Below are 14,504 nucleotides of genomic sequence, written 5' to 3'. Positions count from 1 at the left end.
CAAAGAAACGCCATGCAACGCTGATCCAATAGTATGTAGGAAATGCGATCAGGGAGCCAAGGGAAAAGTACAAAGGGTAGGGGGACTAGAATATCGAGGGGCAGCGTCAAGACGCCTCTTCCTCGGCCTCTTCCACGGTAGGAGCGCGAGCCTTGCCTTTTGAAAGGTCCTCGGTTTGTTCACTTTCAGTGGAAGGTTCTTTGGCTTGGCCATTGCTGCCCCATGCTGGAATTGCAGATGGTCCCGCTTCGGATTGTACGTCAGTCCATTCTTGGGATGGGGACTCTGGTCTGTGCTCTGTTGGAGATGCAGCGAGTGTTGACCAATCGAACACGGTTTGGAGAGGTGTGGCTGGTGCAGTGGTGTTTGAAGCTGTAGCGGTTGGAGCGGAGGCAATGCTTTCGGTAGCATTTTGGACAGGGGTCTCGGAGGTCACTGGGGCTTGAGCTGAGGTATCATTTGAGGGAGGGCTTGCCAGCGAGGCTCCTGAAGCTGTAGGCGTGTCGTTGACGCCTTGCTCTGCGTTACCGTTACCCCACGCCGAAGGGCTGAGAGGCATTAGAGTCCAGCCTGTTGGAAGGTTGAAGCCTTCTGGTAGACGGGGATCTCCAGGTCCTATAGCAGTCTCGCCTGGGGTCATGGCGTAGCGCTGGCCAGTCGAGGACGTGAAAGTTCCAGGCAGCGGTGAAGAGGCGACAGGTCTTGTAGGTTGGAGGAAGGGGTTGGCTTGCTGAAGACGAAGTCGATCTAGCTCCATTTGAAGGTGACGCACACGATGTAGTTGCTCCGTGGCGATCCGCAGAGAATTGATCTCATCCGTAATGCGCTGTTCAATCTGCTGCAATTGTGTATGGACATCGGTATAATTGGAGGGTACGGCAGTGGGAGGAACTTGGAACTGCTGAGCAGGCTGAGCAGGTACCGGTGGACGGCGTCCGAAACCGAAACCGAAACCAACCTGTTGCCCATTTGGCTGGTTGGCATTCATGGCAGGCTGTGGTGCATTGCCTTGGTGAATTTGCTGGTGCAGGTTATGGAACATGTCGCCCCGCACAGCCCCAAAGCCGATTCTGAAAGGGCCAAATTGATAGACGCGGGCTCTGGGAGCTCCATCACCTTGACCTGGCTGACCAGGGGCTTGGTCTCCAGGCTGTGCCCCACCAGGTCCGTTGTTACCATTGCGGCGAGCAGCTGCTTCCGCACCTACCACAGGACGTCGGCAGGTAGGGCAATTCTGCTGCCGCTCCAGCCAGCTGCGAAGACAGGCGAAATGCAGAATGTGGCCGCATGGAAGTTTCTTGGGGCGTAGGCGATCGGGAACACGTTGCGCATGTTGTGCACCAACAGCAGGCTGTTCGCCTTCAGCGGGAGCATCAGGAGCTGGCAAGATCGAGACCATCTCCTCGCGGCAAATGATACAGACTTCCTCTCTTGCCACTTCTTCGTGGGTCGCATCTGGATAACGCTCGTTCATGTCCCTGGTGGCGTTCCGGTATCGAACAAAGTCCATAATCCGCCGAACAAATGACCGAATGGTTACAACGACATCGCGGAGGATATGAATTGGCAAACCGTAGAATGTGAGCAGAATGGCGAAGAAACAAATGTAGACCACAAGTTTGACGAAATCCGTCAATAGGTCCAGGTAGAAGACCCAGCGACCCTTTTCTTCCCACCCAGGGACATCAATCTCCAGCTCGTTCACGTCGTTTTCGTCAGGCAAGTCGGCAGGAGGGAAGTAGCTCCCGCACGAGCGTGCTCCTGAATAGCCTCAACGCGAGCGGCCCGAATCTCAGCACGGCGTTCATTCATCTTTGCCTTCATCTGCTGGCGATTAATATAGATCTCCACCAGCGCGATACAATAGCGAGCAGCCGTCGAGGTTGAGAGGATAGTCAAAATCGCAAACTCAAAGCCAAACATAACCATCATATCCGGCTTAGCCTGGTGAATCACGGTATCGACGCAGTACCGCAGCATAAACGCATTGAAGAGAGTCGTAAGGAGCAGCGACAGCGCCAGGCGGGCATGGAACATTCGAGGGTTCGCAGGTGGTTGCTGCTCGAGAAACTCCACGCGCCCTTCACCAATCCAACCCCAGACCTTTCCAACCAATAGCGAGATAAACATGACCAAGAACCAACCGCCGAGAGAACCCCGGAAGATGGTCATAGCCAGACATGTCTCCGTAACAGCGAACCACGCCCGCTCATACAGTTGTTCGGTTTCGATCGGGCGCAGACGGCCATAAAGGAGTCGCTGAAGCCAGAAAAGGACGAAGCCGGTGATAAGGAGACACAAATTCGTAAGGATCTAGATGTCGCTCTAATAGTCAGCCACGGCCAAATAACGAGGAGCTAGACGCCATCAGGGCATACGCACCATGAGATTCGCACTACTCTGCGAAAGATATACACATGCCGCGTAGAAATTCGCTCTTTGATGGAGAGCTTTCAGGAACACGCCGGTGGCCAGGACCACGGAGGCCTTGGATCGAGTCAGTGGGGGGTTGGGGGTCCATGTGGTGGGAGTACTCACCCCAGTGTACGCGGCCAGTCTCATGGCAGATTGACTGAGACTCGCGGGCTGAATGTCATCAGAAGGGGAAGTGGGAAAGCGACCTCAGGACATTGGGAGACGTGGAGTATGTCTCGATCTGGACAGCTTTCCTGAATAGCGGCGCCTCCGCATCTTACGTCAGCGTTTTGATCCGCACGTGCTTTATGATGTGTTCACAGAGGACATGTCGAGTGAGCTACGTTGTTTTGAATTGATGGGTAGTTAATTACTTTAATTAACATATGATGAGTCTCATTGTTGAATTGTTGGGAGTATACTCGTGCTCTAGATTGACGATACCCAGGTGATTGATCAATTGATCCTATCTCCGCTGGAGTGGCGCCTTATCCGTCGAGTCGAGCCTTCACCGATCAGGAACACTAAAACCAGATATACACGACAGGTCAAAGATTCTCATCACTCTTAGTCGGCAAAAGAACTGGTTGTCCACACTGCTCTTGATATTTCTCCCACAATTCCTCGTCCACGATAAGTACGACTTCAAACTCCTGTAAAAATGTGTGATCAATAGATGCGATCACGGATTCAAGACCTACCGCATTCGGATCCTCGACCAGCTGTCGCATAGTTGCCAACAGGGGCCTCTTAAGCCCTTCTGTATCAGACGATACATGATAGAATTGCACATTGGCTATCTCAACAGGCCATTCGATGCCCTCCTTTACTTCCAGCTTCTGATCATCTGGGACTGGTTTGAGGGCGCAGATCATTATCGGTATACCAGATGGATTGGCCGATGTGCGCTCCCTCAGGACACTCATCTTAGCATTGGCAAATATTGTAGGATATAACCTACGGTGCCATTTGACGATATGCTCGAACTTGGGTCTCTTGGCCATGTCATAGATAATTATAGCGGCATCTCTATCTTTAAGATGCTTGACTCGGGTTGGGGTAGTGCGCGGTTTTCTGGGGATTTCTCATGTCTCGAAATTGCTGCGGTGGCCCTGATATTGTGTTTAGATAGGGAATGAGAGGATGAGAAGACTCAAAGTTCCCAACCTGTATACTAAAACCTCATTTAGTTATGTCATGGTGGACAGTGAGGGTGAAGTTACTCTCAAGTTCATCTTCATGATGTAAAGATGCGACGCTGCTCTACACATAATGTTAGTGTCTAAGTCAAATCCACCTATACGTTTAGCTCACCTTTTCTGTTAGTATATCCCCAATAAGTTACTATTCAAAACAACTTACTGCCAGTCATTGTTTCAAAGTCGAGTAGATGTGTTAAGAGAAAGTCTACGTTGAAGAATCTCGGTGATGGATATCCCGTCAGACTATACCAAGTGACGACTAGCGGGCTTGTGGCTGACGTATATCCAGCACAACTCTGGGAGCCAACCAATGTTCGACTGAAAATGTAGTGAAGTCGACACAATTCCAAAAATCCCGATCCAATACCCCATCAATTGATCTATCACGGCCAAACAAACGCCGAACGTGGAGCAAACTTGTTTATCTGATCGCACGTGACACCCCGCCCCATCGGTGACACAACCAGCTGGAACGCGCCGATCCCGATCCATCCACATCTCAACTTGAGCAATGCCCCATCACCGGAGATGGCATCATCGGCATTGTTTTCGGCCTCAAGGCGACAGACACTGACCTATCTATTGGCAGTGTGTCCCTTCTCTATCGCGTTCCTAGTATTCATCAATTCTTCCGTCTCCTTCGTGGTCACCGATCTCATTGGACTGCATGAAGGCGAGGGCGATGCCGTTGGGACACTGGGGTTCGCGGATGAGTTGCTAGCACTAGCAGCGTGTCCGCTGTGGGGTGTTCTTTCGGATCGTATAGGTGTGCGACTCGTATGTTGGTCCTGGCCCTATACTGGTTGACGGCAACTGACGTCAATAGGTGTGTACGCTGGGTTATGCAATTATTGCGGTTGCGTTGGTTGTATTCGTGCAGGCCACGAATGTATACCCGCAGCTTCTTCTGGGCCGGCTACTTTTCAGTGTTGGTGGGTCGGCTGTCTCGACTATGGTTACCGCGGTCTTGCCTACGGTGACGGGCAAGGCGTTCAGAAGGCAGGCGTATCGGGCTTCTGTTTCTTCGGAGCTCACTATCACTCCGGATCGAGCTCAGCGTCATCTAGCGAGCCAGGGAGATTCCAATTCCGAGGTATCGCCATCTGCCCGGCTTTCTGGGTTCGTTGGGTTGTTCGCTGGATGTGGTGCTCTGATCTCGCTGGGCGTGTTTCTTCCACTTCCAGCCCGGTTCGAGAAAATGGGCCTCACGCCGGTTGAAGCTTTGCAGCGCAGCTACTACCTGGTAGCTGTGGTGGCTGTGATCATCAGCTTGGTCAGCTTTATCGGTCTTCGTGATCTTCCTGGGGAGAAGGAGAAAGGGTGGAGTGCCCTGTGGAAGACAGATTCTTCGTATGAATCGGATGAACAAGATAGAGAGGAAGCTCATCCGGCAAGATTGCCGTACTGGAAACAGTTGACCACCGCGATGCTTCTGGGCTTCCGCAATCGCAGCATCGGACTGGGGTATGTCGGAGGATTTGTCGCTCGGGCGTCCTCGGTCGGTATCTCATTGTTCATTCCTCTGGCCGTTAACCATTACTACCGCGAATCGGGTCTATGTCACGAGAACTATGAACCGATACCAGGCTCCGGTCTGGGTGATATCAAGAAATCGTGTCCGCGCGCGTACATCGTGGCATCGATTCTGACCGGGGTATCTCAGCTGGTTGCGCTAATTGCAGCGCCAGCGTTTGGCTACCTCACAGACAAGTCTCGCCGATACAATTTCCCACTTCTCTTCGCAGCTCTCGTTGGAGTAGTGGGATACTTGGCATTCGCACTGATGCCCAGCCCCCAATTCCAAGGCCCCGACGGTAGCTTTGGCGTGTTTGTGATCATGGGTCTTGTCGGTATCAGCCAAATTGGTGCGATCGTCTGCAGCTTGGCAGTGCTCAGCAACGGCATCCTGCGAGTCAGCATCGACGACGACGCGCTAGGGAAGATCTCAGATCAGAACGAGGAGGGCAGCGGGGATGGCGAGGACCGCCCGCTCCTAGCGGGGTCTGTCAACCGACAGCTGCAGCATCTAGCACACTTGAAAGGATCCATCGCCGGGGTGTACTCGCTCTACGGTGGGGCTGGAATCCTGCTGCTCACCAAAGTGGGGGGACTTTTGTTCGACGTCTTGTCCGCCGGCACGCCATTCTACATCATGGCGGGATTTAACGGAATCCTGTTGGCGACGGGTATCGTATGTGGTGTTATGAACCATGTGGCTCGGGTCACAGTGTAAAACAAGAGTAAAATGTCAAACGCTTGTTGTTCTACCTAGATCTAAATATGGGAAGCCTGCGTCCCCGGTGTTTCAGCCTGACTTAGGTGCATCGGGGCCATGCAGCTATACTCTTAGCCTCACAGTCCAGCGTCAAAAGTTGCTGGGGCCACAATCCGAGGTTAGCCGCGCAAAATGGACCTAGGATAGCGAAAAGGAAATTGCGACTCGGTTATCGGACCCGCGTGGCTTTTCTAAGGTTCAATTTGCTGATTCCCCACAGGCTCAGAGGGTCAAAGGGTTACAGGGTCAAAGGGTGGAACGGTCAACCTGCCTCTTTTCCCTGATCCCAGAGAGCGCGAAGTACGATAGACGATCGCATAGATTTGGACTCGGTCTTTCTCTACGACAATTCCCGTTTCATCCTGGTCGCAATGCCGGACCACTTTTAGGCCGAGCGAACACGGGCTATGGCCCTGTGTTTATGACGAGCGACCAACAATCTACCCGATCAGGGTGTTTTGGAGCGATAATCCACCTTAACCCTGGGTCGGAGCCGGAGCCTAAACCAACCCCAGTTTAGTGGGGAGAATAGCGTGCCCCTTTTTGGTGTTTTGCGCCCGCTTACTGGGGAACCCCTGGGGCCTGCTCGTGGTCCTGTTCCTGACCCGTTCTTGTGTTAGCCCACTATCACTTCATCTCCCCCCAATCAGGGCCCTTGAGGTTGTTCGAAATGTCCCTCAATGGCCCTAATGCCTCTTGGCGCCCCTGTGCAGGGTTGGGAGGCCATACTTCGCTTTTATGGGCGTATCGCCCCCAGATCCTTCTCCTCCTCATCTGGCTTCACTCTCTCGGCGCAACGCCCTTCCATTCTTTTTTTACAGTCTCTCGTTAAACCAGTCCCCTCGTTTTATACTGGTAGTTGCTATTTCAAGTCCTGCACTCTTTGAAGCCATTTCCACGCTTTATTCGCCAGATCTCAAACATCTCACCGTGAAAACACCGTCAACATGCGTTTCCACTCCATTGCTCTCTTGGCCAGCGCGACTGCCGTCGCCGCTGGCAACACTGCGACTCTTCTGCTGCCTGGTTTCCAGGGTCGTGATCTTCAGGCTGGTATCCTCAACTCGGTATGTGCCTAATCTCGAGTCGAAGTATGAACGAGTGTTTCAACTAACATCAACATCAGAACGGCGAGACCACCACCTACCTGATCACCTGCCCGACCACCGTCGCGGCCTCTGCCTGCGGTATCCTCGGCACTGGCATGACCGCCATGGCCGCGCCCACCACCATGTCACTGGTCAATGCTGACAGCAACGGAAAGTAAGGGATTCCATGAAACGCGCATACCCAACCTTAAACCCCAAATCTGACACCTCACAGCACCGCATCCATCGGCTGCAATGTCTCCGGCACCACCTACGCCTCTTGCCTCGCCCAGGAAGGCACCGTGACCGTGTCCCACACCTTGAACAGCAAGAACATGAACTTCATGCCCGTGACTGTGACGGGACCCTGCTCAACCAGCACCCCGACACCCACATCAACCCCGACCCCGACTTCGACTCCGACGTCCACCTCGACCATCACCCCAACTTCGACGGTCACTCCCACCTCGACCCCGACCCCGACCCCGATCTCGAGCCCCAAGAAGTCCACCAGCAAGCCCGCTTCGTCTACCCGCATGGTGACCAGCTCGGTCATGCTCCCCTCCAGCTCTGGCACCGTCATCACCGGCACCCCTCTTCCCGCTGCCTCTACCGCCCCGGCCTCAGCTACCCCCTCCGCCGCTGGCGCCGTCGCTCTGTCCGGCAACGGCTGGGCTCTGGGAGGAGCCATCATGGCGATGTTCTACGCCCTCGCATAAGCGACGCGACCTTTTGTTTCCTTAATTGTGCAGGATTCTAGTATCGAGTACCCACGCGGGGCTAATGATGTTGTTGTCTCCATTGGGGGTTTCCTTCTGCACCTTTGGAGCCAACGACAATATTCTAATTGGATGTTTAACATGTATCACTATGTGTACCACATCTACTATTATTTAATGATTGATACCTTTCTACACGACTGCATGATCCAGCGCCGGCTCCTGTATTTTTTTCTCTTCTATCTGTATCTACTGTTCTGAACTGGATATACCATTTTTTTACATTCCTGCTTTTTTTTTTCAAATTACATAATTGAATGCTTGCTTATCGACTGGGGATTCCTTTTCTGAAATACTGGAGTATGTCAAATGCTCATTGTGAAGTTCAGCCTTGACGCAACTACATAAGCTCCATCAGGTTAAGAAAACTTTGATTAATTGATTCATTGATAAATTGATCAATTGTAAAGTATGAGTGAGAATTGGGGATTCTCGTGAATCAAGCTCTAGCTAATGGTGTTGAACGAATTGGCTTCTAAGATTGTTAAAACCAAGTGAGCTCCTGCTAATGTTCATTTCCCTCGCTATGTCTTTAATACAACGATATCCCCGCAAAAATAAGAAATGATACTCGCCAAGCAGCCTACCGGAACAGGCAAAGACCTGTTGCTCCCCTCCCCTCACCACAGTATTTACAGCGACCATAAGGTAAGCCAGTAATAAACCCCCGGCCGCAGTTGTGCAACTACACGCCTCGTTCACTAAGACCTGACCACCTTCCTCATCGATGTATCTCACAGCAAGTAGGTGACTTCAAGATCAAAGAAATTGATCAGCCGGCGATAACGCAACTCCAGGGACACATAACTAACCTGAAAACAAAATCTCAAAGAATTCTCAGTCCAGTAGCAAATTCACAAGTAATGGTAAGATCCCTCTGATAATCCAGGAACACAGCCGCAAGCAGCGCCTCCATGGAAAGAGCCATAAGTTTATCCGAGACATGGTCCGTCAGGCTCGACGCCGGATTAACACGTATGAATTGCTGCAAAGACTTGGTGAATCCCAGAGTAGCGAGACGCTTGGCAGCAGAATTCCTCAGGAAGTGGCTGTTCATGTCCACTTTAGTCAACATGGGTCAGCTTGGATATACGGGGAAAGAAGGACCTAAAAAGAACTTACCGACGGCGAGATCCTGCTCGACGCTTTTCAGATTCCGCAAGAAACCTAGTAGGCTTCTTCCTAGTAATGCGAGTCGCTTGTTGCCCTCGGGGGTAGAGGTCGAGCTTGCAGCCTCGAAGACTCGGCTCAGGAGAGCTTTGTCTTTGAATGTGTAGTTTAGAGTTTCTTCGAGGACTTGGATCTGCTCGGGTGCTAGGAAGCAAGGCATTGTTGAGGTTTTTGCTCTGGTTCGGAAACGGTCATGAGATTGAATGGTGGGAATGAAGAAGATTGAAAGGAAGATCGAGCGAACGAGATAGATCAAATGAAACTGGAAAGTTGAGCTCAATGATTTGGGGTACGATTCCGTATCGCCTGGAAAATCAGCGCGATATGCTTCTATCTTCGTTTCTTTCGTTTTCCAACTTTCTCAATCCGTTTCTTGTCTATCTATGTCAAAACAAGATACTCTATCACGATGTCAGATTACCTTGTTTCCATGGTATAGGATATATTGATCCCGGCCTTGTCTACCGATGAATACCAGCAGTGGGTCAACTTTGCGTCTTCCTTAATCCTAAGACCATCAAGGGATTATCAAGGACGAGCAAGAATTAAATAAGTCCACGGCAATATGGATCTCACGTCAAGGATAATGCGTATTGGTTTTTTAGAGACTGTTCATATCACTATCACTATCACTATCACTATCAGTGACCGTGGCCTAGCATGTTCTACGTGCATTTGATCTGGATTCATATCAACCAGTTGCCCTCCTACGAGGCACTGTATTATCCAGAAGCCAGGATCTCGCTCATTGAAGTAATTTGTTGTTCTATCATAATGATAATCATACACCATCCACCATCATCCACCATCCGTTACCCAGCCCGTTTATCCAGATCTAGTCCATCTGCGCAAACACCTCCAGCGCCTCATGTAACTTTCCAAATACACCGTTATGCCATCCCTTCAATGTTTTGAACTCCTCCGCCGACAGCATGCCCTTATACATGCGCAACCATCCCCCTACAATGAAGTCCGCATAAGATGCTCTGCTCCCCATCAAGAATGGGCCACTCGGGTCTCGCGTATAAAACCTCGCAAGACCCCCCCAGAGTCTCCTCAAAAGCCTTGAACAGCTCCGCCCTCTTCTCCTCACTAATCCTCAAAGCCTCCCACGGCACTCCGATCCTGCCCGACATCATCGCCTTATCTTCCTCCGCAGTATCAGGATCAAACGGAAATCCCTCGAGCACCAGCTGCGTATACGCAGTAAAAGCAGCATCCACGTTCGTATTGAACTTCAGGTATGCCTTAAGAGGCCCATCCGCCACCTTCGCCTCCGCAATCGGCGCGTGAAGATCCAAGTCGCGCTCAAACTCGTACCCCAGCTCCTGTGCTGGGAACAAGTCTCCGGCTCCCGAGGACGGATATTGTTCCTGTAGGTAGACGGCGTTTTCAAAAGAGTCGCCCACTATGCGCCCGGTGGCTGGATCGGAGATCACGGGGAGGGTCTGGTAGGGGGATCCATCGGCGAATGTGCGCGAAGCGGGGATGTTGAGAGCGGCGCGGACGGAGCTGATCTCGCCCAGGGGCACCCAGGTTGTTTTGTAGGGTGTTTTTTTGAAGTTTAGGGCGTAGCGAGTTTTCCAGGGGTTTGGGGAGCAGGAGGTCTTTTCTGCGGGGGGTGCTAGAGCGATGTCGTAGAAGGTGATTGGGGCCATGGTGAGCGATGTTGAGGTCGCGGTAGTGGTAGTGGTAGTGGTTGTGGTTGCCACGGTGAAACTTTAGACGGGCAATTGGAGGTGAACTGTGATGCACTCTGGAAAAATTGGAGTGGAGGTTTTCTAAATATAGTGGTGCATGGGTCGGATGCTACAGTAGTTGAGTCATGGAGAGTCCTGCATGATCCGAGTGGGCGCAAGTGGGGTTATGTAGAGAAGAAGCCCTGCGATGTATCCAGCCACAGTAACCAGCACATCACTCATCGTGACTGGGAATTATAAAGTGAGTTCTTAGTTCAACTAGGAAGGAATTGGCACCTTTTATCTTTCCTGGCCAGATTCCTGTCCGCCCCGACTGCGTGTGTCAATTTAATCAGGTAGATCACGTTCTATTTCTCCCTTGACTTGTAAGTTCTAGCTGAAAGTGTTCACTATACTAAGTTATTCACGCCCACCTATCGAGGCCATTATCGCAGTCCACACTTCCTCTGACTGAATCAGAGTATCATGATCTGTCCCAACAACCGTCGTGGCAATAAAGTCAATGGCCTCTATACCTGGTGCCTGCCAACATTTCTTAAAATATTCTTGCCCCCGACTACCCACCAACGCATCCGTAGCAGCAAAATATGCATGGATACGAACTCGATCATCCATGGATTGTTCGCGCTCAGCCATCATCTGTGCGAATTGAGCATAATCCGAGCAGACCCCCCAGTCACTGTCTCCCTTTCGAAGACACTGAAGAGCCTCGCTATTAGCGCCGACAGTATTCTCATCGTACATGAAGCGAAGGGCATGGCGAAGGAGCTCGGCCTGTTCCGCCGGTAAAACGCCATAGTCATGTTCGATGCTCCGCCCATTAGCATCGAGAGATACATGATTCTCCTCTGTCGCCTCACCAGTACGTGATGTCGATGTCAACTTGCGAATCAAACCACCACTTGTCGCTAGCATAGGGGCTCCCTGCGTTACGAAGAAGCGTGGGATATGGTGCCAGAGAGTGAAGGCTTTGGTTGGTATATACTGTGCCATTTGCATTACTGTCACGTGCGAGTTGGCGGTATCAACCCAAGGAGCTATATAAGCGAGGTAAACGTTAATTGATGTCCCCTTGAATGGAGGAAAGATTCAAGGAAAATACCTAGAAAGAAAATATCTGGGTTCAAGAGTTCACGGCATTGAGCCCAGATATTGAGCAAAAACACCGTGCCTGCGCTGTGAGCGACAAGATTGACGCGCGCAATACCGAGATATGCTAACAGGCGCGGTACCAGATCGACCCAAGTGGAGACTCGCTGGCTAAGTGGAACATCAGTCGATGCGCCCATGCCCGGTCGGTCGACGACGAGCAGACGCACGCCAGCGCGCTCTGCAAGCGCGTGCAGATGGATGCCCACATAGCGCGAGGCAAACATACCCGGCAGAAAGAGCAGCGCGGGGCCCGTGACGCAGCCAATCTCGGCAAAAGAGACTGCCAGCGAACCACATGCTGTGTCGAAGGTGGCACGGCGGTGGAAGCGGGAGTTGGATATAAGGCCGAGAGGATCGGACATAGTTACGCGGTATCGTGGGTGACCACTTAAAAATCTGACTCCCAAGAATATATTATTTTCGCTGATGATAGCGGGCAGTGTTTAATTATGAGGGCGCGGAATCAGCAAACACGTGGGGGTGAGATTTGGCGAGGCAGAAACTTATATTGCTGACATCTCAAATTAGGCTACAAATATACAAGCATTTTGTATAGGGCGATCTTGTAAATTACCATATTACCGAAAACTTGAATTATCCGCCCAAAGCGTATTTTGCTAAGTCTGTAAGATCAATTCCAAATGTGTGAATATTCCGGGCTGGTCTTGTCATTCTATCTTAATTCAAGCTATGGCTGTCACCGCTCAATTAGTTCGGGCGACTGCAAAAAGGCTGACTAAAAGCAAATGATAGTTCCGCAATGCCTAACAATTTGATGCATCCACCAAAAAAGGAGAAAGGAGAAGCCTGCCATGTATTAATTTTCCAATCTGAGGCCACCTTAGTTAAGAATGCAGCGCTACCACCCTGAAACCCAGAGAGCCCCCATATTCAATCCTTGCAGAAGCCCAAATCAGCCCGAGACCTCTGTCTTTTGGAAGCGGTCTTTCAGGGTCACCATGAGTGGCGGCTTATCCCAAAGGAAATAAACCTTCTGGTTAGTCCAGTTTGTACTTTCAGAACAGAGGGTGAGGTCAAAATGGTAGAGCAGTTTGCAGATGATGAGGCGGATCTCGCAGTATGCCAAGCTGTAGTAGAGCATCGTAAGAAGGTGAATTTAAATACTCGGATAACACATACTTTTTTCCAAGGCAGTTACGTGGTCCGAGGCTAAAAGGCTGTAGGACATCTTTCTTGTCTTGTTCGAAGCGTGCATCGTGGCCGAGCCATCGCTCAGGGAGGAAAGCGTGGGGAAAGGTAAAGTTTGACGAGGAGTGATATGAGGCGTAGTGATGACATGCGGCGATGGTCTGCTGATAATGTAAGTATTGTCCTTGGTTTGTCACACTGCAGACATACCCCTCCAGGCACATAGTGTCCATCAACCATCGATCCATCGGGTGGGAAGACGCGCGCGAGACTTGTGACGAAGGGCGGGTGCATGCGAAGGGACTCTTCAATCACGGCTGCGAGGTAAGCCAAGGAAGCAGCGTTGCGGAAGGTAATATCGTTGTCCTGGGTGAATGCAGATCGGATTTCAGAGACAAGCCGGCTCATAACAAGCGGGTTGCTACACAGGTAGAAGATCGCGCCAGAGAGCAAAGTTGCAGCAGTTTCACTGCCAGCCACGATGAGAATGAATGCGTTCGAGTGGATCTCAGCTCTGCTCATAATCCGCCCTCCATCAAGATATTGGCCCTTGGTCTCGCTAAGACCGTTCTGCAAGATTGCCGAAATGAAATCAGGTCGGGTCATGTTCGTCTCCAGCCGCCGATCGACCTTCTGAGCTGCCAGATCAAAATGCTCAACAGCCTTCCTTTTCACTTCCTTCGGAACCAAAGCGTAGAAGATGGTTCCAAGGACTGGAAACTGATTCGCGACGCCTGCAATAGCAAGGGCTTTGATGGAGTCAAAGATCAATTGAATCCAAGGGTGCAACCGGCTATCCTTAAGACAGTCGAAGGACTCACCAAACATCAAATCGCCGGTGATGTCAAAGGTCGTGTAGTTCATCCAATTTTTGATGTCAATTCGAGGAGACTTTGTAGTCATCTCTGAACGAAGCTTGGCAATCATGGTGTCCACATAGCCCTTAATGAGGTCTTCTTGGTCTCTTAGGGCTCGCTCCGAGAATGCATGGGCCAATAGCCGCCGTTGACGCGCGTGTAAAGCATTGTCCACTGCACAAACCAAGTGGTCAACGCCATTCGCCGGCGGCAGATAGTGACTTCGATCCTTAGCGAAGCAACCTCCGGGTCTGGCACCGTAGATATCACGGAAGGCCTGTGGGGTGTTAAAGGCAAGTTCGTTAGGGCTGATTCGGACAACAGGGCCATATTGTTCATGCAAAGCCAAGACATCCAAGTGGTTCCGGCCTCTCAAGACAGACAACTGTCCGGGGATACGTGAGATGGCCCATAGCTTTCGACCGGGAAAGCGACTGAGCGGAGACAAGTAAAGTTCATAGATGATGCTGCCAGCGTACGCGAGCAAAAGCTAGGTTCAGACGAGCCAAATTTAGCAAGCTTAGATGATAGAACGGACTATAGGCGTGGAGAATAGCCAAGTAGGATATGGTTGGGCAGGATTCTGCTGTAGGATCCTGCAGCTGCAACAAACGAGGGCGTACGGGGATGCAACTTACTAGGAGTGCTGCAGACAGGCACCAAAACAGGGCGCTGGAGACGGGTGTTATCCAAGGCGCCATGATGAGAGCGAGTAAC

General features: G+C 51.3%; 8 protein-coding genes across 8 annotated transcripts; 2 read left to right on the top strand and 6 right to left on the bottom strand.

Moving 5' to 3' along the window:
* Window positions 1-106: 106 nt before the first annotated feature.
* hrdA (E3 ubiquitin-protein ligase HRD1) lies at window positions 107-2,562 on the bottom strand (the record flags this gene model as incomplete). Its single annotated transcript, XM_056882951.1, has 4 exons — window positions 107-1,761; window positions 1,800-2,313; window positions 2,383-2,487; window positions 2,539-2,562. The coding sequence occupies 4 exons, from the start codon at window positions 2,560-2,562 to the stop codon at window positions 107-109; spliced, it is 2,298 nt and encodes a 765-aa protein (XP_056744792.1).
* Window positions 2,563-2,963: 401 nt separating this feature from the next.
* Window positions 2,964-3,341, bottom strand: N7443_002894 (uncharacterized protein; the record flags this gene model as incomplete). The annotated part of the gene is made up of 2 exons (XM_056882950.1): window positions 2,964-3,068; window positions 3,117-3,341. The coding sequence occupies 2 exons, from the start codon at window positions 3,339-3,341 to the stop codon at window positions 2,964-2,966; spliced, it is 330 nt and encodes a 109-aa protein (XP_056744791.1).
* Window positions 3,342-4,145: 804 nt separating this feature from the next.
* N7443_002893 (putative MFS transporter) lies at window positions 4,146-5,850 on the top strand (the record flags this gene model as incomplete). Its single annotated transcript, XM_056882949.1, has 2 exons — window positions 4,146-4,394; window positions 4,444-5,850. 2 exons carry the CDS (start codon window positions 4,146-4,148, stop codon window positions 5,848-5,850), a joined length of 1,656 nt encoding a protein of 551 aa, XP_056744790.1.
* Window positions 5,851-6,839: 989 nt separating this feature from the next.
* N7443_002892 (putative GPI anchored glycoprotein) lies at window positions 6,840-7,699 on the top strand (the record flags this gene model as incomplete). The annotated part of the gene is made up of 3 exons (XM_056882948.1): window positions 6,840-6,959; window positions 7,019-7,155; window positions 7,216-7,699. The coding sequence occupies 3 exons, from the start codon at window positions 6,840-6,842 to the stop codon at window positions 7,697-7,699; spliced, it is 741 nt and encodes a 246-aa protein (XP_056744789.1).
* An 886-nt stretch (window positions 7,700-8,585) lies between these two features.
* Window positions 8,586-9,089, bottom strand: N7443_002891 (uncharacterized protein; the record flags this gene model as incomplete). The annotated part of the gene is made up of 2 exons (XM_056882947.1): window positions 8,586-8,821; window positions 8,882-9,089. The coding sequence occupies 2 exons, from the start codon at window positions 9,087-9,089 to the stop codon at window positions 8,586-8,588; spliced, it is 444 nt and encodes a 147-aa protein (XP_056744788.1).
* A 675-nt stretch (window positions 9,090-9,764) lies between these two features.
* N7443_002890 (uncharacterized protein) lies at window positions 9,765-10,587 on the bottom strand (the record flags this gene model as incomplete). Its single annotated transcript, XM_056882946.1, has 2 exons — window positions 9,765-9,915; window positions 9,971-10,587. The coding sequence occupies 2 exons, from the start codon at window positions 10,585-10,587 to the stop codon at window positions 9,765-9,767; spliced, it is 768 nt and encodes a 255-aa protein (XP_056744787.1).
* A 441-nt stretch (window positions 10,588-11,028) lies between these two features.
* On the bottom strand, window positions 11,029-12,143 carry N7443_002889 (alpha/beta fold hydrolase; the record flags this gene model as incomplete). The annotated part of the gene is made up of 2 exons (XM_056882945.1): window positions 11,029-11,666; window positions 11,732-12,143. The coding sequence occupies 2 exons, from the start codon at window positions 12,141-12,143 to the stop codon at window positions 11,029-11,031; spliced, it is 1,050 nt and encodes a 349-aa protein (XP_056744786.1).
* A 551-nt stretch (window positions 12,144-12,694) lies between these two features.
* Window positions 12,695-14,488, bottom strand: N7443_002888 (cytochrome P450; the record flags this gene model as incomplete). Its single annotated transcript, XM_056882944.1, has 4 exons — window positions 12,695-12,869; window positions 12,922-13,091; window positions 13,141-14,277; window positions 14,426-14,488. The coding sequence occupies 4 exons, from the start codon at window positions 14,486-14,488 to the stop codon at window positions 12,695-12,697; spliced, it is 1,545 nt and encodes a 514-aa protein (XP_056744785.1).
* Window positions 14,489-14,504: the final 16 nt, after the last annotated feature.

The sequence above is a fragment of the Penicillium atrosanguineum genome (assembly GCF_028827265.1).
Source record: "Penicillium atrosanguineum strain IBT 20685 chromosome Unknown utg000002l_segment0_segment0, whole genome shotgun sequence".
NCBI classification, from domain to species: Eukaryota; Fungi; Ascomycota; class Eurotiomycetes; order Eurotiales; family Aspergillaceae; genus Penicillium; species Penicillium atrosanguineum.
Note: the sequence above shows the minus strand (reverse complement) of the source record. Positions and strands in the feature narration are given on the sequence as shown.